The sequence below is a fragment of the Battus philenor genome, unplaced genomic scaffold, assembly GCF_028537555.1.
Source record: "Battus philenor isolate CCGP_79_NKW_IND1 unplaced genomic scaffold, ilBatPhil1.0.hap1 SCAF_11, whole genome shotgun sequence".
Taxonomy (NCBI): Eukaryota; Metazoa; Arthropoda; class Insecta; order Lepidoptera; family Papilionidae; genus Battus; species Battus philenor.
The window spans coordinates 12,265,582-12,289,319 of record NW_027181673.1 but is presented as its reverse complement, the minus strand read 5'-3'; the positions used below and the strand labels follow the sequence as shown (position 1 = coordinate 12,289,319).

At 33.8% G+C, this 23,738-nt stretch overlaps 1 protein-coding gene across 1 annotated transcript in view; it reads left to right on the top strand.

Annotated features, from left to right (window-relative positions):
* Nucleotides 1-23,738, top strand: part of DAAM (disheveled-associated activator of morphogenesis-like protein) — a 100,889-nt gene that overhangs the window by 65,227 nt on the left and 11,924 nt on the right. Inside the window, exons 5-7 of the mRNA XM_068771675.1 lie at nucleotides 20,229-20,393; nucleotides 21,726-21,944; nucleotides 22,849-22,989. Of these exons, the coding sequence (XP_068627776.1) occupies nucleotides 20,229-20,393; nucleotides 21,726-21,944; nucleotides 22,849-22,989 (525 nt within the window). The remainder of the gene's footprint in view (nucleotides 1-20,228; nucleotides 20,394-21,725; nucleotides 21,945-22,848; nucleotides 22,990-23,738) is intronic.

The window sequence follows — 23,738 nt, the reverse complement described above, 5'->3', positions numbered from 1 at the left end:
TGCATAACTAAGTTTCTACGCTCTTTCACAAAATCTTCTCACAGTTAAATACTTTAATTAGTTCAAATACAATAGAATCCGCGGGCGTCTGTCTAATATAATTTATAATTATTTTTTGTAAGAGCTAAGTATTCTAAGTGGTTTTGAAAAAATTCAGATATAATTCGTAACATAATATCGATCTTTGTTTATTACAATCTGACATTCAAATTCTGAAATTTTAATATACAGACAAAAATTTAACGTTGAGGACGAATATAGGAAAAGGACCAAAAGGCAAAAGGAATAGAGGGAGAAAAAGTAAGTTAGAAGATATAAAAGCAACGGTAGGAAGTGCATAGAGATAGAAAGCTATAGGTTGAGACGTCAGGAAAAAGCCAAAGGAGGCCTTTGCCCCTGAAGGGTTTCCGATTAATGGTAGAGAAGAAAATAAACAAGAATAAAGATAAAGATACATAAATAAATAAAACTAAATTAATTCTCAGAAGGAAATCTATTTATAAAGCATTACATGTATATGAAGTCATGTAATTGTAAAATAAACTATAAAGTTTTTTATATTAAAGCATATCATAAAGAAACAAAAAATGATTTAACAATCTAGAAGAATAAACGCCAACGATATAAGCCTCATATCTAGGGATAGGTTAATTAGCCAACAAGCAGCACATTGCTTTTAGAGACAAGCTTCAATTATTTTATTTATAAATTACATTATGATATTTTTTATTTTGTCATATTATACAAGGAAATCTTTAAATATTGTTTTAATATAGTCGTTTAGTATAATAATTATTTTCAAGTTTCTTTGTTGTAAAACAGAATTTGAATATCTTATCTAAAGCGTTATACGGCGTTAATAGAAACGGCTTCATGTATTGAATGCTTTTTTTTATAAAGGGAACTAATTAGTGTTCAAAAAAGTTCGTATAAATCCATGTAAATGTTATGAATACTGCTAATCTGACCGCATACGTAGCTAGCCTTCAAGGGCGTTCACATGGAATTGCGTGTTGTATGTAGTGATAATAAACGAGTCTTAGTGAGAATGTAAATCAAACGAGAGTGAAAACTCGCTCTTTGAAACGTGCATTTCTTGCTTTAGAGAAAATTGCACAGTTATTAATTACTTTTAATTTGTCTTTGTACAGCTTTTCATAATCTATGTAGAATGTTTACAATTTTAATGTATCTACTCGAAAATATTGAATTATAATTTTTTATTTACGTTAATTTTTTGTGTATAAAATACGCGATATTAACGTAAATAATAATACGGTAATATTGACGTAATATTCAAGAAGACGAGTTAATGAAACTGGTAATTTTTCCATGTGCGGTATACATCTTGTCTTTTTTAAAAATCGCCTTAATTTTGTTCATTGTTTTTTCTGCCGTAAAACGCCCACTACCGGTCGTGTTCCTCGACAATAGATTTGCAATAAGACCGATTGGAAGCGATCTGAATCACTAACGATCTTAACAAAATCATCTTCTTACGTTGGATGAACATCTTATGCTGCGCTTGTAGATCTTCACTCCAGCACTTAAGACTCCAGGCGTAGTATTTTCTGCATGCTATGCCGCTGTCGCTTCAACTTGCAAATCTGCTAGGCTATGCAGGTTTATGTGTAGGTTTATTAATCTACGAGATCTGTTAACAAATAAACCTACGCATTTCTTCTTGTTAGATTTATTATAGTAATACCAAATCCAAGCCAATAACACCAGAATTATTTTTATTTTGTTAGCTGTCGTTTTTTTTTTTTATAAAAATAAGTTAAAGTCGTTTCCAAGCGGTCGCTTCCTATCATATCTATAACAGTCCTACGGAGGACGTGACACGGCAGGAATGATGATGATGATGATGAAACTTTTAAAATGTTAAAAGTCAAGGGAAGTATTATATACTTATAAATAGCAGAACTATTTACGTAATCTTCGTCAGAACGCATTTATTTTGGAACAACTATAACATTTAAATAATTTCATTTAAAAATTCAATCGTAGTTTACGTAACATTGTCAACCTTAATTCAACGTATAAATTAATTATAAATCAAAGTTTTTCGATGTCATCTAGGAATGATTCTGTTCATATACGTAACCTGGAAATGCGTAAATTGATATCACGAGAAATCATCTGCGCGAACGCATTACATTAACACGTGTCTTCTGCTTTATTTGGGACTTTGTCGTTGTAGCTTCACACGACACAGCTGTTAGTGTTGTCCCGTTTTAAGTAGTCACTCGATATCGATAATTCATTTATGTTACTGGAAGAAAATAACTGCTTTTCTTGTTCTCATTTATTTAGCTAGTGTGCGAATAGTCATTACGATATCCACTTATTGGTGGAATTCTATATTACTATACTCTTTACCACTACAGGGCGAAAGTGGTAAATGTATTATTGTACTTGATTTGTACTTGAAAGTGGTAAATAAAAAAATTATTTGCTATTAATTATTGTATAGTATATCTAATCAAACAATCGATAGTTTCTACCCGAAAAATATTGGACTGCTGCATTCCAATTAATTCGCAGTGATCACTTTATATATATATATTGGAAATAGATATAAACATCTTAAAAGGGTTAATATGTAGTTCTTTTCCGGTTAATTATTGTAAGATAAACCATATCCGAAAATTTAGTTCAAGAAACGTAATAATATTATATAAATAAAATGCTATTTGTCCCAGCAATCTTTGTACTGTCCGAAATTATTAGCCTGCCGTATTTTTATAGAAAAAAAATTATATAACATGTTTCGGAGTGATCACTTTATACACATGGTGATTGAAAATACGTGTAATACCTTTAAAACTTTCTGTTGGTTGACAAGGTATAGATTCAATCATTTAAAGCTTTACATCCATAATCAATCAACCTGTTTAGTAAGATTCAATGTTACTAGTGATAACAGCGATTATTTATTATTGATTCTTCTAATAACGTTTATTTCAAACAGGAGAGAATTTCAATGAATACGTTCTATCACACACGTGTTTGAAATGATAAAAAGTTGCGTAATCATTGTAAAAAATAAAGACTTGTAGTGACTTCATAGTTTTAATGAGGGGGTTGCCGTAGATATTAACATAGATAATTATTGAATTTCACGCGTAATTAAACCTGATAAACTCAAGGTGCGGAATGTAAAAAAAAAGTTACTTTGGACTTATTCCTGTATGTCGTCACTACTTATTTGACGTTTATCAGGAAGCCTAGTGTTTATGTAGTGTAATAAGTAGGACTCTATTTGACAAAGGCACACTTTGTTGTTTTTATTAACATTACAAGCACACATGTAAGTTTTATATGCAAATCCGAACAGAACAAACAACAATGTACCTAATTTTTCGATAACCTTATAAATTTAAATATCGAAAAAGATTATGTACATAATGACAGAATTTCTTGAAAAAAAATATTTTACACATCAATCTAGTGATTTTGAATGCGTTTTGGTTATACGAGTATATTCTAAGTTACAGGCTTTTCAGTGTTAAGGAATTGTGTGTATGTCTACAAAGAAAATATTATCAGACTGTTGCAATAAACTTTAGATTACTGTTGCGCGGTGTTATTCCTTCTAATAGCATTCAGTTCAAACCGCTAGGAGAGAAATTATCAAGATTGCGGCCAGTACAATACCATTGTACCGGTTTTAAACAGTAGTCCAATAATTTATATATAATTTACACGGGCTCTGCCATTTTGAGCCTTATCATGTAGGAATAGAACCTGAAACTGTGTAAACGTACTGAACATAAAAGCGGACGTTGATAGATTGCATTTGAGATATTATGATGTTAATTCGGATTGATGGACGGACGGATGTTACGCAACGTGTTTTCACTTTCACCCGGTGATGTGACGGTGATGGCAGATTAGTCGCTCGCGTGCTGGACGCGAACTAATGAGGCGATTTATGATGTAAACACACACGTCAGTTTTTTTTGGACGGGTGTCTGTTTACAAATTTGGTGGTATTATCTCGAGTGTTAATTGTTTCTTTCGCTTTATTTTACAGATCTTTTAAACCTTTTTTTAATGACGTAATGGTTTCGAAGGCAGGATAAGTTGTATAGTTGGCAGGAAAGTGTAAATTAAAAAGTTAGTTTTTTAATATTTCAAAATATAGGTATAAATGTCCAAGTCAGTGATTAAAAAATCTGTAGACGAAATAAAGTTAAAGTTGCAATGCTAATGCTAGGCCATACAGAGCGTAGAATATATATATATATATATTCTATGCTCGCTCCTTCTCTCTCTCTCTCTCTCTCTCTCTCTCTCTCTCTATATATATATATATATATATATATATATATATATATATATATACCGCATGTAGCTGCCGAGACTTTGTAGTTTTATAGTTTAGACCGCGGACCGACAAGAGTTGCATAAGATGTCCTCCCACAAGATGGACAGACGACTTTATTAATGTCGTCGGAAGACGAAAGATGTAAGCATCTTCTATATGGCCAGCTGTGAACATCGTATGGCTAAGATTATGATAGCACTATTATTATTGATGTTTTAACTGCCAACGATATTTAGTCGAATTGTAACATATCCATTAACGATACCGGTATTGAACCTACTCCACACCTCGGATCATTAGTGTTGAAGGTTCTAGGGAAAGTATCAAGGTCCTTTGAGAGGTCAGTGGATGACTGTATGACCTAATCGCGACGGCGCCTCAAGTTATCGTCAAGTTACACGACAGGCTTGATAAGATAATGTAAGCATTACGACCGAAGGGCTTTGTACGAGCGCGTTATTTATAGACTTTGTGCACGCACCGTGTTGACACTTGATATCGTCAAGGCATTGAGAATGACGATAACTTAAGTTACTTCACACCGATAGAAGACTTTTTAAACGTAATATCTTTCGGCTTGAAACTTTATGTTTATTTATTTATTTATGTTATTATCCACATAGGATCATTTACAGTGAATTATGTACGTAATGGGAAGAATAACAGAAATGTCCAATTTCTAATAAACTAGAATTGGAGTAGGCTCCCTTATAAATATCTAAAAAGCATTCGAAACGCGTTCAGACCTGCGCAAAGTTCACAATAAACCTGTACAGTCTTTTCATCTGTGGTCACTTGCAATATTCTTAATAGTGATTAAGAAAGAAAAAGCAATTCATTTCAGATTTAATTACAGTAACAATAATAAGGAGACATTGAATGGAAGGGTATTAGAATACAATACGTGGTTGCTTACAAGACTTACTAATTTTATGAAACCTTGAGAAAGGTCTAATAAGCGTAACTTTATTTGTAGTACTTAAGTACATCGATATTTTTCTTAATTGTCTTTTACATTCTTATGTACATTTTGTATTACCGAAGACGCATTTGCGAATAGCACAAATACTAAATTTTCTTTTTAGAGCATCCATATATAAGATATTTTTTTCGAGACAAACGGGTTAAATTCCTAGCTTTTAAACAATATGTACAAACATTAGCAGCGTTGTATTATAATCATTATTGTGAAATTTAGTGCATTTTCGACCGAAACCGTACCCCGCCTGTAGTAGCTTGCCATTCCCACGTCTATGCCTGTATGAAAGTTTTAAAAAAAAACTTTTTTATTGGCAGTAAAAATAACTACGCAATAGCAGTACAGACAGTTGTCTCTTGAACCACTGGAGCGTTTGAATTTATCAAAACGCTGTTAGTTGAATATAAGAAAAACCATTAAAAGATTAAAGAAGTGGTATAAAATAAGGTAAACGTCATAATAGTTCAACTTAACTGAACCCTGAACTGAATTACAAAACCTATATTCACAGTAATCATTAAATTCGATTGATGGTTGTTACTTGGAAATGTAGATAATTAAAATCTCTCATTGATCAATCTTTGTAAAGTTAGTTTGTTAATGGTCCCTAAGGCTGTCTTTAAAGAATAAATTTACACAAACGAATACATTACGTGTATGTTATGATGCACTTTACGATATACACAAAACTGATGCAGTTAAATTTGGGTAATTCTCGTGGTAAGCGGGGTCAAAACGGACTGACAATTGAATGTATAGGATTGGTTTTCTTTACATCCCTAACGACACTCACATCTGTCCCTAAAACAGCAGAGTCCAAATGTATTAACTTTTAAAACACTACGTGTCTTACAAATTTAAATATAAATTTATATTAGTATATTTGTTTTTGTAATTCATGATCATGTCAAATCAATTTAAGTACATCGACGCATAAGTGTCGTGGCTGAGGATGACATAGCTGTTTGTATAAGTGATTTGCAGCTAAATACAGCAAAGTCAGCAGTAATCTCCGGTCACTTTCACATTTCAGGATTCGACGTGCAATGATCGGCAATCGTACACCAAATGTAATTCGTAACATGACTAGCGTTCGATTCTTAATTTATTTCTACTATGTTACAAACTGACACAATAGTAGTTTTGTTGAAATTTTTGGTTTTTCAAAAATAATTTACAGAAATTTCCCCCTGTTATTACGTAGTGAGAGTTTTATATTTATATCTAAACAATTACTTTATGGAGCACATGAATTATTTTATTTTCTTATTAAAAGAACGTTTATTTGTTGGACACCAAACCCGATTTTGTTGATTTAAATAAAATGTTTAAAAATTGCTCGTAATAAAAATGAATTTGAATTTCTTTTATAAAGATAAGGTTGAGAACTCCTGTTGGATTTAAGAAGATTAATTTTTTTTTATCACAATTCCTCTATGAGCATTACCGATAAAGATAGGTCTTTGCGTTTTGTTACGTTTACTATTATACATTAAAATTTTCCTAGTATCGCTTCTACTCATAACTACTATCCAGTTTTACTTACACTTACAGTCGTAACTTCTTCATCCTATGCCATGATCATTTAACCAGGGGGCCTATGTCTTGCAGTGGACGACATCAATTTCCACTAGTACCTGATGGAAACGCCTTACATCCAGGGTCTTGCTACCTTAACCATTTGGGCGGGATATCTACCGTCGCGCTTGCCGATCCGTGGTATCAGTTTAGACGTTTAATATTAATGGATTTTGTGTAAGCATCATTAAGTCCACTGGTAGACCTTGCCATGGTTGTTACGAGACCTCTTAGTGAATTATCTACAGCCAACGACACGCCAGCAGGTAAACGCGAGCATAATCGATTATTTATTGTCGATAGGATACGATGACACGAATCATAAAACACCGTTAACTTTTCTTTCTTTCTTTGTAATTGTTTCTGTATTAAATGCTATTTTGAAATTTACAGTGTCAGGTTAATTTAAAAACATAAATTGAATATCACTAGTATAATGAAATTATTGCTTTCTCAATGCAGTGTGACTATTGCCTTAGACCTTTGTGTACTCTTTGGCTTTACTTACTTTAGGCTTCACTGGCAAGCCCACAGTTGATGACAAGACACGGATAGTGCTTTATCCATAAAATAGAATCAGGAATGAGGAAATTTATAGATGTAGCCAACATAGCTCAGCTGATGAGCTATTTGAAATGACAGTGAATTGGTCATATTTCAGCGCGTTTTAGGAAAACAATGCGTTAACAATTAACTACATTTAATTTAGCGCCTTAGTATGTTATTACTTATATTTAAGTAATAACTAAGCATCAGAATGAGGACTGATTTTATTTACCATTATTTATTATAAGTTCAGAATTACCATATCATACGTTTGTTATTTGTATTTTTAACTTGAACTTACCATCCTGTGGCGAAACTCGTATAATTAATTGTATTTGTTTTCTATTTATTTTCTTGTATTTTTTAAATTTAATGTTAATTTATATTCATTTTCTCTCTCTCCAATTCTTTAATTCAGAGTGTCTTTTACTGAAAATAAGCGTTGTAGTTAAGCTGTGCTGCAGTACGTAGCTGTTCCAATTGTTGGCTCTTTTCTTTATTATAATATCTTGCTCCACAAGCAACATGTGCTTGTTATAATTTTAATAATGTCGGTAATTTGATGATCTAGTAATAATTGTAAGTCAAGAATAAATCTTTTTTTCCTTTAAAAATTGCTCTACTTTTGTATTAAGAATATTATGAAAAAGATAACTCCGTCTGAGTTTGTTGGTGGCTCTTCTCAGGCGAAGGCACGTTTGGAACCCTCATGGTTTCAAATTGAAGGATTTCACAGATTCAAAGTTTATGTGTAAAATTAGACATTTCTCTCATTCTTCTCATGACCTATACAAGTGGTTATTGCTGATGATTCTATGCGGGAATTAATTTGAATATAAAGTTCATTTCAACATACAGGAATGCTTACTACAGGTTAGGAATTGCTTCTTTATATATTTATCAAATCTATATAAAAATAATCTATATAAACATATCTATATAGACATAGCAAGAATGAGGCATTGCACATTAATAATCGTTAATTTTCTTAATGGTGTTTGCATGTCAAAAGTCAGTATACATCACGTCATAGTCACACACTTCAGTATTAATGTTCTCCGTTACCTCTCTATCGTATATCGCCTTTGCGTTACCCCCGGGGAAATTGTCGATTGTATTTAGATACCAAACCCGTGCTTTACTCTAAGATTTTATCGAAACAATTACAGCCATTATTATCATGTTACTAAGAAATAATTTTAATTAAATATCATGCAGTTTTTATGTGAAGTAATAAATAGAGAAATTAGGATGCTATCAGGGTCGAAAAAGTAAAACGGGGATATATCAAATGTAATAGTTTTCTCACGCGCACAACATCAAGCACCGCGTGCGCGAAAGTATTTTAATAGGCAATGCAACGCTCGACTGAGGTCAAGTTCGATTGATTTCATTCTGTATTTTTGTCAAAATGATGTTTCATTGCATTATTTATATTTTGTAAAATGTTGTTCCTATTACATTATTCATTCTATGTTCGAAATGTAGCCTTCTTTATTTCTTGCATTATCACCAGTTAAAATAAAAGAAAATGTTTAATTTTTTATGCATAATTTTCGTTAGGAGATCTGTTTGCCTTAGAGTCAATTACAGTTTTCGCGGAGGGGCAGTGGTACCATAGCCGCCTTTAAATTATATGACTCATAAAGATTATAAGGCTTGGCTTAGATTAAAAGTAATATCGGCAGAAAGGATCTTTACTCAGCTATCTACTGCAGTATAGCTTAACCCATACTGCAACGCTGATTTTCAGTAAGAGATATAGTTATTTGTGTTTTTATTACATTGTACTATAATTAATTTATTATATTTATATGATACTAATCCTCCACATTTGCCGCAACGGGCATAAGAATGTAAGGAACAGAATCCGGTTGGCGACTAGTTCGTGACTTGATGGTAACATTTATCAACCTGCCGCTGTGAACTATTCCAATTGATTACTTCTCGTCGGTGTAGCTTGACTAAATCACTGTCGTACTTTAGTTCATCTGTCATATTTTCATGATCTCTTTTAATGTTCTAAACAAACACACCTCAGGCTATAAGGTTAAACTAGTAATATATTTGATTGTAACTAAAGTTTTCGACAAGTTTTAAAATAAACATGCATACAACATTGAAATTTAGGAGAGAAACCTTCTTATAAAAAAAGAAATTTCAATCCATTAGGGCGATGCTTGAAATATGTAGGATTTATTTCTGCCCAAAATTTGATAATTCACAAATTGAGCGCCTAAATAATTGAACTCGGAAAGCTTTTCTAATTTAAACTGGCAGTGTAGACGATAACGAATACTTTAACAAAAATATTTTAAAAATTATAATTATTAGGATCTGTATTGCACAGATAATAGGGTCCGAGCCTTTGTTTTTGTTACATTTAATATTTCCGAAAAAAAAAATTATTGCTCACGTTTTTGCTTGTTACATAGTTCACGAAGGCACTTAAACTATTTATTAACTTAAATTGTTAACTACCTAAAAGTAAGTTGAACTAATTATTATTATTATTTTAATCATTATCTTGTTTGTTTTTAACATCGCCAACAATGTCCAGTTTTTAAAATCGTAATTTTACGCATAAATTTGTCGTAATTATTTATATTGCATACTCATATCTCGCTTATACGAATTATACTCATACGAAAGTTATCTTGCTTCTCTTTTTCTTGGCACGTAAAAATTGCCTGATTATAAAGACACAGCTACTATGGATCGTAAGTGACAGTTGATATCCACTAGAAAAATGCGTACGAAGGCTTCACTTTAATTCGAATGGCGATGGTCAGGCCCGACCCGGGGCTGCGTAATGCGCCGCTCCTAATGAGTTAATATTTATGCTCGGCCTCGCAGTAGTCACGATCTCTGTCGATCTGGCGCTGATACATTTTCCACATAACTCGGCTGCTTGCACTACTTGTCGGTCTGTGAGGACGTTAGACTCACGAATACGATTCTAGAGTTCGAAACCAGATGGATTTGTGGTGAATGCAACATTCGCGATTGAGTTTTGACCACAGTTAAATTCCTGTGTGTATGTCTCATCTGGAAGTTAAACCTTGTATTAATATTAATGTCAAATGAAATCATAAGCCTTTAAATTTTGATTAAGAAAAAAATCACAAACATTTTACTTGCCTTGTTGAAGTAGTTTCGTTTGTTGTTTATGGTTGTTTATTGTTTATTTATTATGGTATAGTATGGGTGTTTATTGTTTATTTATTACAACTGTTATGCCATCAGCCAAGGGTTTGATCATTCTATAGTAATTAACAAAAACATGTAAAGTAATGTATGTCTTATACCGCGAATTTTTGCTTTTTCGTCTTTACCCGATTTACAATATTTTCATGAAATACAACTGACGTGATAATGTTGATCTGGTGCATTATAATAGAAAAAAAAAAAGTTACGTAACATATTTCAGAGTGATTACTTTATACAGGGTAATTGAAAATATATGTAAAAGACTTACCCTACAACCAATCATCTTGCATTCAATAACTTCCCATTTGCATATAATCAAAAGTAATAGAATAAGAAGTATGACATAGTAGTAGATAATGAGGGCGATGAAGTTGTAGTTGGAAAACATATCGCAATATTTCGCAGACATCCACAACGTAATCAAACGCGATAGTAAAACCTTGAGACGTATTAAGTGCCCTAGACTTTAATTTCCGCGCTGGTTTCTCTCGCCCTGCGCGCTACGTAAATTGCGACCGCTTTGGGTGACGCCTGCCTCTTCTGACGTGCTTCATCTTGCGGTAACTTTCATGAAACCGGTGTAGGCGGTGTATGCACTGAGCGTTTTAGGATTTTATTTTATTTTTATAAGTTTTTTTTTACCAGTAGATGGGTAGAGTGAATGCTTATAGACAATTTGTCTGCTTTTATATTTTCATGTGCTATGAAGCCTAAGTGAAAATTTTTATTAAAAATTTTCACTTATATTTTTAATATCAAGTTTCAGTACATAATACTTATAGTAACGATAGGCCAAAGTCAAAGTAAGACTTATAATAGAAGGCTTCGATTTCGTCCATCGATTCTACTTCTATATAGTTTATATGGTATAGTCTGTATAGTAGTATATGGTATATGATATAGTAGTATATGGTAAAGTTTATATGGGTTAAACCTTAAAATCTTAAATAATAATTTATGGATTATTGATAATTCTATTGTGAAATGTTTTTAATGTAAAATATAGTTAAGAGTTAAAAAAAGTTGACAAAGTTAATTTTTTTTAACTTTTGCATAGAATTTTTTCTTTACAATTTTGTCTTATTTTATGGGAGTGGGTACGCAACCACGAGTAAAGAGTAAAGAGTAGAGAGTAAAGTAACCAAGTGGCGAGTAGCTGGATGCGAGCAGCACAAGACCAGCTTTTGTGGTGATCTTTGCTGGAGGCCTATGGCTTACAGTGGATGTTTCCCAACTGACGTGAATGAATGAATGAATGAATGAACGAATGGATGAACGAATGAGTAGATAATTGAAAGAATGAATTAATGAATGAATGAATGAATTTATTTTGATCGTATTCACAAAAATCCACATTAAAAGGTATTTCCCGATAAACATGATGCAATAGAAATTAACAAGACTTCCCATGTTTCTCTAAAAAAATATCATGTAACCGTTAGTGCAATGCAGCCTTAACCCTTACAGAGAGCGGTCTCCACAGAACTGGTCAGGCGCGTCTATTAACTACCGTACAGATATTTGATGGTATTAATTTCTCAGGATTTCTAGGCACAGATCTCCGGCGAAAGCAATAATGATACACCGTAGCGACTTAACAAGTCCGCTGGATAGAAAGCTGACTGATGCGTGCTTACTCAATTTCAGTAACACATAAAATGTTCAATGCGAATACACGAATGAGAATTCTTGTCAGTTCGAAGAATAGATTTATTGCGCCTTTACTGCATTCTAGATGTTTTTGCTTTTAATAATATAGAAATAATGTTTGACCTTTGGCATTTACAACGTCACAGAATTAAAGGAGAGAGCGGTATAGGTACTTTAAACTTCTTCACAATAACTAACCTTGATAATTGTTTTAGAAATCTAGGCTCCGGCCAATACGTTCGTTACGTAACTGAATGGGGAACCTACTAACTCTTAGGTAGTTTTGGCGGACTATATATATTTATATTTAACGCAAGAGCTGGATGTCACACGAATCACATTTAGCAATCTGATTCTAAATGTTTGCTTTTCGGATTGTCATGAGATCATTATAGAAGAAACCTCATGATAGAGACTATCTATGTTCTATATGTGTCATGAAAGCTATGTTTTGATTTGGGAGAACCACAGCTATAAAGTGAGATGACTGAGTGAGAGAACTGTTCACAAGGTGTTATTATAAGTGAATATTCTATAATAAAGCTCTAAGTAGTTTTGCTCTGTCGTGGTAAACCCTTGATATTTCTAGCATGAAAAGAGGATGTTTTGGATAGGTTTGCTAGTAACATATCATATAAATTACAGACTTAATTTTTATGTCCAGAGTGGTTAGATTACTATGTGATATTTTCTTTGTGTTTACTAAGCGTAGAAATTTGGAAGACGGACTGCAGCTATTTGATACGGATCTTTCTCTTCGAGGCTTTGAGTCGATAGATCTATTGATAAATCCTAGCAGGTATTATAGCAGCGCTTATGTCTGTGGATGAACAATTTTCACTGTGATTAGAATAGAGAACAGTTTAGCTATGGTGGGTTATTTTATTTCATGTTCCAACCGGTACGGAGACTGTCTTATGATTTTTCGGTAGTCACTGTCAATGAGCATAGATTTTGATGCGAAATTTTTGTTACAAATTACATGCTTACAGTGCTTTTTGTGATAGCACTTGTCATAAAATTAGGCCCTGCTAGCGTAAAAAAGAGCAAAGTTTTCTGAGTTTCTTAATAAAATAACAGCTCGTATAGAATTTAAGTTAAGCATGTAGTGCTTTTCTTGTGAAACTATTTTCTAAGTTGCGCCCGCGTTATGCTGGCATCGCGATATACATATCTGAGCTAATTACGTCAATTACAACTAAATGGTGCCCTGATATGCGGCTAATTCGCATATTTGTCGCGAGGTCGCTACGTAATGTAGGCTGTGTTCTATTCAAGATACCCGCGTAACAACGTCATTCGGAATAGAAGAAAATATTTTTGTCAGCACAAAGTCATAACACGGATATACCTCTTTTTCTATTTACTACAAATAACTAATTAAGTATGTATTAAGTAGTTCCTACGATGAATTCTGGAATCAAGAAAGAATGTCCATATTAAAATCGTGTCATTATTGTCCTTAAAACGTTCCATATTATTTACTCACTGGTCTGTCATAAATACTTTGGTCTTTTTAATATCCATTAAAGGTTTTCGGGCACTAGCTTATACACTACAATCAAACTTTAATTAAAACAGTGTTCTCATGTATCTTCTAATCAAAGTCGCAACAGAAGAATTACACTATATTTAAAAGTTATTTTTTTTGTCACAGTTAACAAGTAGAGAGTTTATTTTATTTTAGAGGTAGGCAGAAAACTTCTTCAGCCCTCCCACTACAATGGATGCATGAAGCATAAGACCAGTCATTGTAGCGATTTTTGGCGGAGGTGGTGAGCCTCTATAGATGGACATGAATAAATGAAGCAGGGTGAGGCACGGAGATTCCTCCGCTAATAGTCAGAGATACTAGGAGTGATATTTTTTATACTAGTAGTAGTATGTACAAGCAATTAAGACATCCCCATTTGAATGACCAACAAATAAAGTATTACTATCTAAGTGAGAGTAATTAATTTAAGATCTACTCCTCACACAGTAAGATGTCCCTGTGAAGGAATACAGATGGCGATGGCGCGAAGTAAAATGCATGGAGCGCCATCTATTGATGAAAAAAAACTTCACGTGTCTCGTGTTGACATTCTTTATTAGTCTTTATTTTATTTATTATAAAAAGTATATACTTCATATTGATATCAATAGATGGTAATTTTTTTTACTTAAATATTTGTACCATGTGAAGAACGAACTAACCGATCAGCGCCAGGCTAACCACATCACTGCGGCACTGTGGCGCCACACGTGCGGTCTAACTAATCGAGCAGTCACTTTAATTAGCAATGTCACTGCTACACCTTTGCGGTCCCAGCTGCACAACAATTTGTGTAAGAATAGAAATGAAAGTGTTTTTTATAATTGAATTCATATTTTTTGTTTGTATGTAAATGATACGTTACGTTCTTTTGTTCACACAAATAGCCGAAGAACTCTTTAATAAATCATTATTGATGTAAGAGTACCAATTTGAAAGATTTAATTGAACGAATTGTTTAGCGGATGTCCGGTAGCTGCAAAGTTTTTTTTTCCAAAGTCTAATGGTCGTTTTTTATACTTTGCTGCAAATTACATTTAACATATACATGCTTTCGCTTTTAAGTACTGTATGTGATTTGTTTATTTATTTCACACTTTTTGTCCAATGGAGATTTCAGTGAAGGCATTCTCTTTCTATTAAACCATTTGAGAAGTGGAGAAAATAAATAAATAATTATTTGATTGAAAAAGTAACTGAAAACCTTACGTAAATGTATTTACGATGTGTAATGTAATATATTTATTTAATTGTAAAATAAATAACAAAAATAAGAATGTAAAGTATATAAAATGATGCTTATATTAATACCTACTTAAATATAACTTATACCGTATGAATGTAACTGTCATAGACCAGCGGATAGGCAAATTAAAGAAGCAGTGGGTACTTAGCACGCCAAACTAATGGCCTCTAAGACCACATCGTGGTCTACTCCAAACTCTTAAGATCTGATGATCTGATAGGCCAAGGGTGAGACTGCGCGGTGCTGGAAATCACCACGTATGATTTTTGCAATCTACGTCCAAGCTTTTTCACTATAAATGTGCAATTATCCTTGATCGTCCTAATATTGAGGAGGAGAGCCTTACAGAGAAGAATAGATTGTATTGCGAAGGAAGAGTAAAGTCAGTACTGTGTGTTATAATTTAGTTTTCAATTGCACATTTTGTTATGAATTTTTATTGATTCCGACACAATTCTGGCCTTAGTCATTGCTCAATTATGCAGAATGTGATTTCATTTATTGAGGAAATCTACAGCTTGCGAATCGTAAAAGAAAATAGATCGTTGCTACTCTTACGTTAGAAAACGTGAAGGGGTCAAACACTGTGCGAGGATTAAGTTAGTAAAGTTGTCTAGAAATATTTTTTGCTGGTTGTCGATCTGTTGCAAGACGCTGTCGGAGGAAGTATGTGAAGGATGTATTTTCGATCTTCATTAGAATGTAACTATGTGAAATACTATAAACTCACGATTACCGAAACGGTATTAGAAAATATTGCTGGAAGTATGAACTTGAATTTAATTTAAAAACCAACATATTCTACGAAGGAAAATTCAAAATTCGTGATATTACCAATCAGCATTACGATATCGATATGTTTCGCAGTTCGTAGTTTTTAGAAACCAACTTAATAATTCACTGTTTCCATAACAGATTTTTAATCTCTATTAAGTATATTTAAGCAGCGCACCGGAGGAAGTATCATAGGAAGAATTAAAAGAATTATAAATGTTTCCCCTTACGTGTGATCACTTCTCTCTTCAAATTATCTGGATTCGATGTGGTCTGATCTGTGGGGATTACAGCTTGGGCAGTCGCTCGTCGATAATATTCGCACTTTTAATTTACTCTTAACTAATATGTACTGCTGGTGTACATATATAAATAGATATATGTATTTGCCGCTAGTTAGGGATTATAGTACTGTAAAAACCGGATCATGTACAATAGTAGGAATATAAAAAGGGCTAACATTGGATATAATACACTATGTGTATTGCGTTGGCGACAGAAGAATGTGTCGTGAAGTTACGCGGAAGTATCTCAATGTCATCTCACAATGCGGCAGTTCATTGAGCGAGCGTGATGCAGACTCCGCATCAAGCGACATTTCATTAGATACTGTAAATGGAAACTTTAGTAAAAAAATAAACGTACTCGAAAATAAAGTAGCAAGACGAGACTAAAACAAAACATTTGCTTGAAAATTAGTAACATTAATTAAGATTAAAATAGTGAAATGTTAATTATTGTCTATGCTAATATTTCAGATGGTTTATTATATGATGAGTTTCATACAAAACTAAACTGTAGTTCACGAAAGTGTTGGGTTCATTTAAATAATTAATGTGCGATTGTAATTACTGTTGGGAAACGATAGTAGCTAGGTATCATTCCAAATGAATTCTTTAATGCAGCAAATAAAAGGCTAAAGCTTATTAATTTTATATGCAAGTGAAAGGAATAACATATATGAGCATTATCAAAATTAAAGAAATTCAACGTTGTGCTTGCATGTGCACTAGTTTATTTAAAATGCGCAAATAACTTTTAATATAATTCCGTTTTATCTGATGCCAAAGTGCTAAAAAAATTTCAATTTCTAATCAGTTACACATCAGTGTTGTTCTTTTAATTTTTCCACCAATATAAACGCATCCGTATCATCGTTTTATGATATATACCTTGTCTTACGAATACAGTAAAGGTGCGTCAAGGTGTTGAACGAAGATTGTGATATCTGAACTTAGTTTGACATCGTATAATACGAGTATATTCTTTGTTGCCTACCATTGTTACAAACGCTTGATATCTTCTAATATATTATAAAATTCTCGTGTCACGGTTTTCGAACTTGAACTCCTCCGAAACGGCTTGACCGATTTTTACCAAATTTTACATGCGTATTCAGTATGTCTGAGAATCGGCTACTATCTATTTTCCATACCCCTAAGTGATAAGGGTGATCCACCCCTAAATTTTATTTTTAATTTTTTAGACAATTTTTTTGGTTTTTATTATATTATGATACAGCATACAAAAATACATACAAACCTAAATTTTCACCCCTCTACGATCAACCCTTATCTTACATTTGTTATTTAAAGACTTTATTTTTTTTTTGCAAAACAACGTTTGCGGGATCAGCTAATAATTTTATAATAACCTGTATGTTCTTCTCTTTATGGATAAAATAAATAAAATAGCTATAAATGGATTAAGTATAATATTATGTTGTATAGCAGACACTAATTAGGTTTGATAATTCTTATCTTTATTTGCGGTAATAGGTTTTAATCGCAACGATTTCTCCTGTCGAAAGTGCCATAAAGTATTGTCCACGCGCTCGCGACGGGTTGCGGCGTATTCTTAGGCTCGTGTTCAGGACAGCCAGCTTTCTCTCGGGTGCTGTCGTATCTATTAGATTCACAGTTCGCTACTTGTAACCATTCATAGCTTACTGCACTAAAAACATTTCTTCGTTTATATTTTTTTGGGTGAAGCATTTACAATACGGTTCAATTGTTCTATGCTTTAGCTTTTTATTAAGGCGCAGTAGTTATCAATATATGAAGACTTGGAGTATGAACTTATTTTTAGTCTTTTTTTTACTTGGAGAGATCGTGTTACGATTACTGGAATTAAATAATAGCACGGTAATCCTTTAACTCTTTGAATCTACTTTATTTTTTTTAATTACAATTTAATGTATGTTTACTGATATTTATTAGCCTTTCTTGTAAATGTACATGTGAAAGATTTTTCTTTGTAAACAGTACAATCGGCAGTTTTATCATTAGAGGCAATCACTTCCAAGCAATCATAGTATGTGGTCGAAGACAACTTAAAATTTTGTTGTAAAGTTTGTTTTAAAGCTAATTAAGTAGATAAGGCCTATCTTGCACCGGTCTTTATTTAAACCCTACAAGCTAAAAGAAAGATATCATAGCGTCGTTTATATTAACTGCCAAACCTCAATGACAAAGAGCTCAGCACGCTATAACTAAATGTTATTGTTACGTTAATGACGGCACTCATCTCAAGTTTCAAGTAACGAGAGATGACGTGACGATGAGAAGGGTTTTGATTTATAAAACCTTATATAGCACCATATTTTTTGACGGGGCCAATGACTTTTTATACCTGGACTAACACTGCTGCCCAAACGGCATTTGCAGATTCCGCTTGTGTGAAGTAGCAGGGCGCAGAGTGCGTATGCCCTGAGACTTCTAGCCGAGGCCATAGTAGCGAAGATCTAGGGCTGCTAGGCCAGCCTTGACTCAGGCCGCTTTATACTACTATTTTATCCGATCTGGAGGTCGCCTAGCTCTTAGATCACTTCTGTAAACGCTCCATGGACTGATTAAGCTCAAGGGCCCCCGAGAGGGGATCGCAGCTTGAGTTGTCACTCGCCGATAATACCCGCTTAGCCTTCCGCCACAAAGGCGCCCGAGAGGGCTGAACCTCCGCTTGGCCGGTTGCTGTTGCCTGGCTCATAAATATCTTTTTAACTTAAAAAAGAGTCTTGAGTAAGTTTATTACTTTTCAAATAAAAAAATAGGTAAAGAACTTACGAATAGTTATATGGTTAATCTGTTATTTAATCATAGTGAAGTAAACCGATATAATACTCTCGAAGATGAAAAAGTTGTATGTCCAGTATTAATATGTAACACAGAGTAAATACTAACCAACTGGCACCTGCAACCTTGCGGTACGTTTTTGCGCAGTATGTCCGCATAACTTACCCGTTTCCGATTTATTCCTTATAGGGTTTCTATGCATCTCGGTCGCCCGACCTACTGGGCGGCCGATTTGACTGGAGATAAGGCGCGGTATTTTAGAGTTACATTTTTTAATCACTTTTAAGCGCCGATTCCACCGAACTCATATTCCTATTTGGTGATTTCGGTTGAGAATTTGGGTGAATGCTCCCAAGGACTAATTATTTGAGTCGAGATTCAATGCGAGTTTAAGCATCTATTAAAGTTTTTAAATTATCTTAATCGATATTCTTGTAAGTCGTATAATTTGATTTAGTCTTTAGCTCATTATATATTACACTGAAATAGATTCGCAGCAAGTAAAAGTACCATTTACTAAACTTGATAAAAATTGAAAGAAAAAAAAAACATTGCTTTAATAGCGAAGTCCATCTCGATTCTAATAGAAATGCTGCGGTTTTAAGGCAACAATCGCGTGTTATAATAATGTTTTTATAATGGCCGCGTATTTCTCTATCAAGTATAAGACGGACCCACAGACAACTGGATGTTTCATCAGGCATCAATAACCACCGACGAAATGCGGCTGACCATGTGGATGATCATTCGTATGGTCAGCCGCAGAACTAACAGTCCTGAATGTAGTAGTCTTCTATAGATTTCCAATAGGACCAGTTAGAAGCGGCCTTCATCCAGCGTCTTCCGAGGATCTTAACAAATCTTTCAGTTCTTGTTTAATCGAGTCAAATCTATAACTGAACTCTTTTTTTATTACCTGTGGAGAGTTAATAAATGATTAGTACGGAAACAAGTCATCGTCAATTCCGGCAAAGCGTTTCAAGATAGTTAGGTTCGATAGTTATGAAGGAAATATAAAAAGAATTATGATAAATACATAGATAAACTTTTATTTCACACAATAATAACACGCACACTTACACATTCAAAACTGTAATTAAAAAAAATTAATTGAGCAACACTAATATAGAACATGAAAAAGATAAACAATTAATTAAAAAATGTCTGCAGTAGTGTAAAATATGCCATGATTTAGTGATACGTTTTATTTCAATAACAATCGACCATACTGTGGCTGCTCATCGGAAAGAGCAATGGAAGTGTACGGAATGTGGAACAGTTTGTTGATCAATTCACTTATTTTACAGGAAGAGTTGGACCTGACAGCAGTAAACAAGGCGGCCATGATGGAGCTTCCGGCTGCGAAAAAATGGCAGATCTACTGCAGCCGCCGACCGCCGCCAGGCGCTCCGCCCCTCGCCAATGCTCCTCAAGTCGAGGAGTACATCAAGGCCCTTGGAGAGATCGCTGATGTAAGTCTTATACACTACATGTAACAAAACCGGTGTCCTTAGGTTCTGCAAGCTACGTACAAAATACAATCGACAAGAACAAAACTAAGGATTAAAAAAGATTAATGTAAGAAAAGAGTGAGGTAAACTATAGGTAACTACGAAAAATAATTGATACAAAATATAAAAAAACTGTGCTGTGATATAAGAAGCTAAGGTAACCAGGAATGTAGATGAGGAAAGTGTGTGAAAGAATTTGTAAGTAAAGAAAGAAGCAGGATAAAAAAACTGAAAAATTATCTATACCCGAAATGTAACATCCCCGCCTCACATATGGCAGAAAAACAAAAAAAAAACTAACAAAAAACGAAAAGAGCTGCATTTTCGTCATGTTCGGACCTCACACTTTTTTCATTAATATTTTTGTATTATCAAAAAATAATTAAATAACTTGCGACAATATTAAGGATAAGTCTCTTAAACTAAACTCACGGGTCATTGCTCTAATGACCGAAATAATCAAATTTAAATGGATTATTCTAGATTCGAATATTTAAGTTATGAAAACAAGGGTATATTAGAATATTGACGTAATGGTGTGTTTTTTACAAGTCTTTTCTCAAACTCTTTTTGACCTACGACATAATCTAAAAAATCAAATAAATCCCGTGGATATAAACAAATGTCACATGTTTTCGTTCCGGTTGTGGAAATTGGTGTTTATCATATTGTAACCATACACCATTTTATACTTATTTTTTGTAGTGGACGATCATCCTTGCCACATTGTTCTTTAAAGATTCTGCGGGTTAGAAATGGTAGAGCGTGCATGTGCGTCTAAATCTTGTTTTAGTTAGCAAAACTCGAGGACTTAGGTTTCTCGATTAGAGTCGCTACGTACTCTTTATTAGGAGTTTGCTGAGTTTTTAAATCGCTTAGCCAAATGCTTCATGAAGTAACCTGATCCCTGAGAACCTTGGTTTGGGCTGTCATTTAATACGGGTTGAGCATTATGTCTCAAAGGTTCTCATTGCCTATCTAATGGATTCTTATTCCCTTGTCGTGCTTTAAGGAGTCCGACTAGTAAAGAGAATTTTGGCAAAAATATGAATATGGCTTGAGCTAGGCTCGTGAATAGACCGTCGGGCCAAACGTAGACATCACGTGTCGATTGTTAAATCTAGGTAAAAAATTGAATAGTAGTGGACTACAAAAGCAGTAAGAGAAATGCCAATATTTCGGAAAAAAAAAGTGTTCATATCGTTGAGCAATTAGGCACGGCAAGGAGCGAAAGGACCTTTGAAAATGCAAGAGTTGTTTAGACTTCTGTATGCATTTATTTTTATATTACAGGCGTTTGCTTCGGCGGAAAGCGTCACTCCAGCAGAAGCGTGTGCGCTAGTTGACGGCTTGAAGACAGCGCTCCGGACGAGAGCACACAGCTTTGTCCTCCGCTTCATCAAACAGGGAGGCCTTACAGCACTGCTCGAGGCGCTGCAGCGAGCGCCCAGGGACGAAGCGCTCACCAGGCACAACCTAATCGCCGGCATCAAAGCACTCATGAACAATTCTGTAAGATTTTCTGTACTATCCTAATTAATATTTTGTATTTGGAGTTTGTATTACGTCTTAATTTTGACGAAGCTGTGTGCGTGGGTCATGTAAGCTCTTACTGGGTGAATATTTTAGTTCAATAATCAGCTAAGTACAATTCGTAAAACTGGAATTAGAAGGACTTCGGTGGAAACATGTTACCTCTTATTGTATACTATCAAGAACTGAGTTCTCTCTCACTCAATCGATAGGAATTTTAAATACAGATTGCCTTTAGAGTTTTGATAAAAGTGATATTATATTTTACATGCAGCCTATAAGAAGCACATCAAATTTATTGGCTTCTTTTTGTATCAAAAATGGGAAAATATCGAAGGCTTTAATAAAAACAAACTTTTCTTACCACGAAGTAAATTAAAATACTAGTTACTAGCTGATAAACTTTTGGCGACGATCATAACCAAATAAGGCGTGCAACCTAACATGCCTTTTTTGGTTTAAACAAACCAATAATAAATAAAAATATATAAAAACATGTAATGAATAAAAGATATGGTGTAATTTTATAATAAGTGAAAATAAATTATTATTAAAGGTTAATTACAAAAACAGAAAACACATTCACATTATAATACATTAAATCGATATGTAAATTAATCTACTCGTAATTGAAATATGTTTTACTTATTTTTTTTACTCTTTGACTGCGACAAGGAAATAACGTTGTCCTTTATCTTAATATGTCCTTTGGAAGTTGTCACTTATGGACTTTAATGAATTGCTCAGGCCATCAACTTTTGACTGGGCGAAGTCTGTTGGATTACTTAGTTTATAAAATGTTCCTGACATAATTAAAAAAGTATATCGTAGTTTAACAGCTACGGCTGAGCAGCTTGTGCTTGAATAACATCATGCATTACAGACGGGACGCGCGCACGTGTTGGCCCACCCCACCAGCATCGACCTGATCGCGCAGTCCCTGGACACGGAGAACGTGAAGACCAAAGTCGCCGCCCTCGAGATACTAGGCGCTGTGTGCCTTGTGCCCGGCGGTCATAAGAAGGTAAGCAATAAAGTTTTGTGAACATATTGGTTTGTACGTACTTGTAAATAGTTCAAAATTTGTAAAGTTTTGGTCTTTTATATACCTAATCGGGTCATAATTGTTCCAAAAAAGAATCTAAATAAATAATTAACAATCATCTTTTGTGACCAGCATTCTAAATTTAAAGATTTTGTTGTGATAATATTATGACTCGACTAGCCAGAAAAAAACTATCTTGATGCACATAATGACTTAACGCCTGTGAAATTAAAATAGCAATTATGTATACCCACATAATTTGCATATCTTGTACAAAATGGCATAATATTTCTGTCTAGCAAAATCCTGTTTAATGTATTACCAAAGTAATATGATAATTATGTGATAGAGCCAAAGCTCTATCATATAATTATACGAAATTCACAGACTGGTTTCTCACATCAAGTCTATGATAAATATAGAGTCGATACTATAGGTTCAAACATTTTATAATGTTTTGAAAAAGTGTATACAATAAAGTAATAGGTGTATTTCACTGGTATTGTGTGAATCGGGGCGTGGGATTTCTTTTGTAGTTTATTTATTAAGTCCGCGAACTCAATTTAGATGAAGCTGCAAAAGCCCCCGGGGAAAGCATCATCAGAGATAACACAAATAAAAACCGACATCTGCTTGCTTGCTTACACATCAAAACGATATCAATTTTTATAATACCTCAATTTCAGACTCCCTAATACGTTAAAAGGAATATTTTTATTACTTTAATA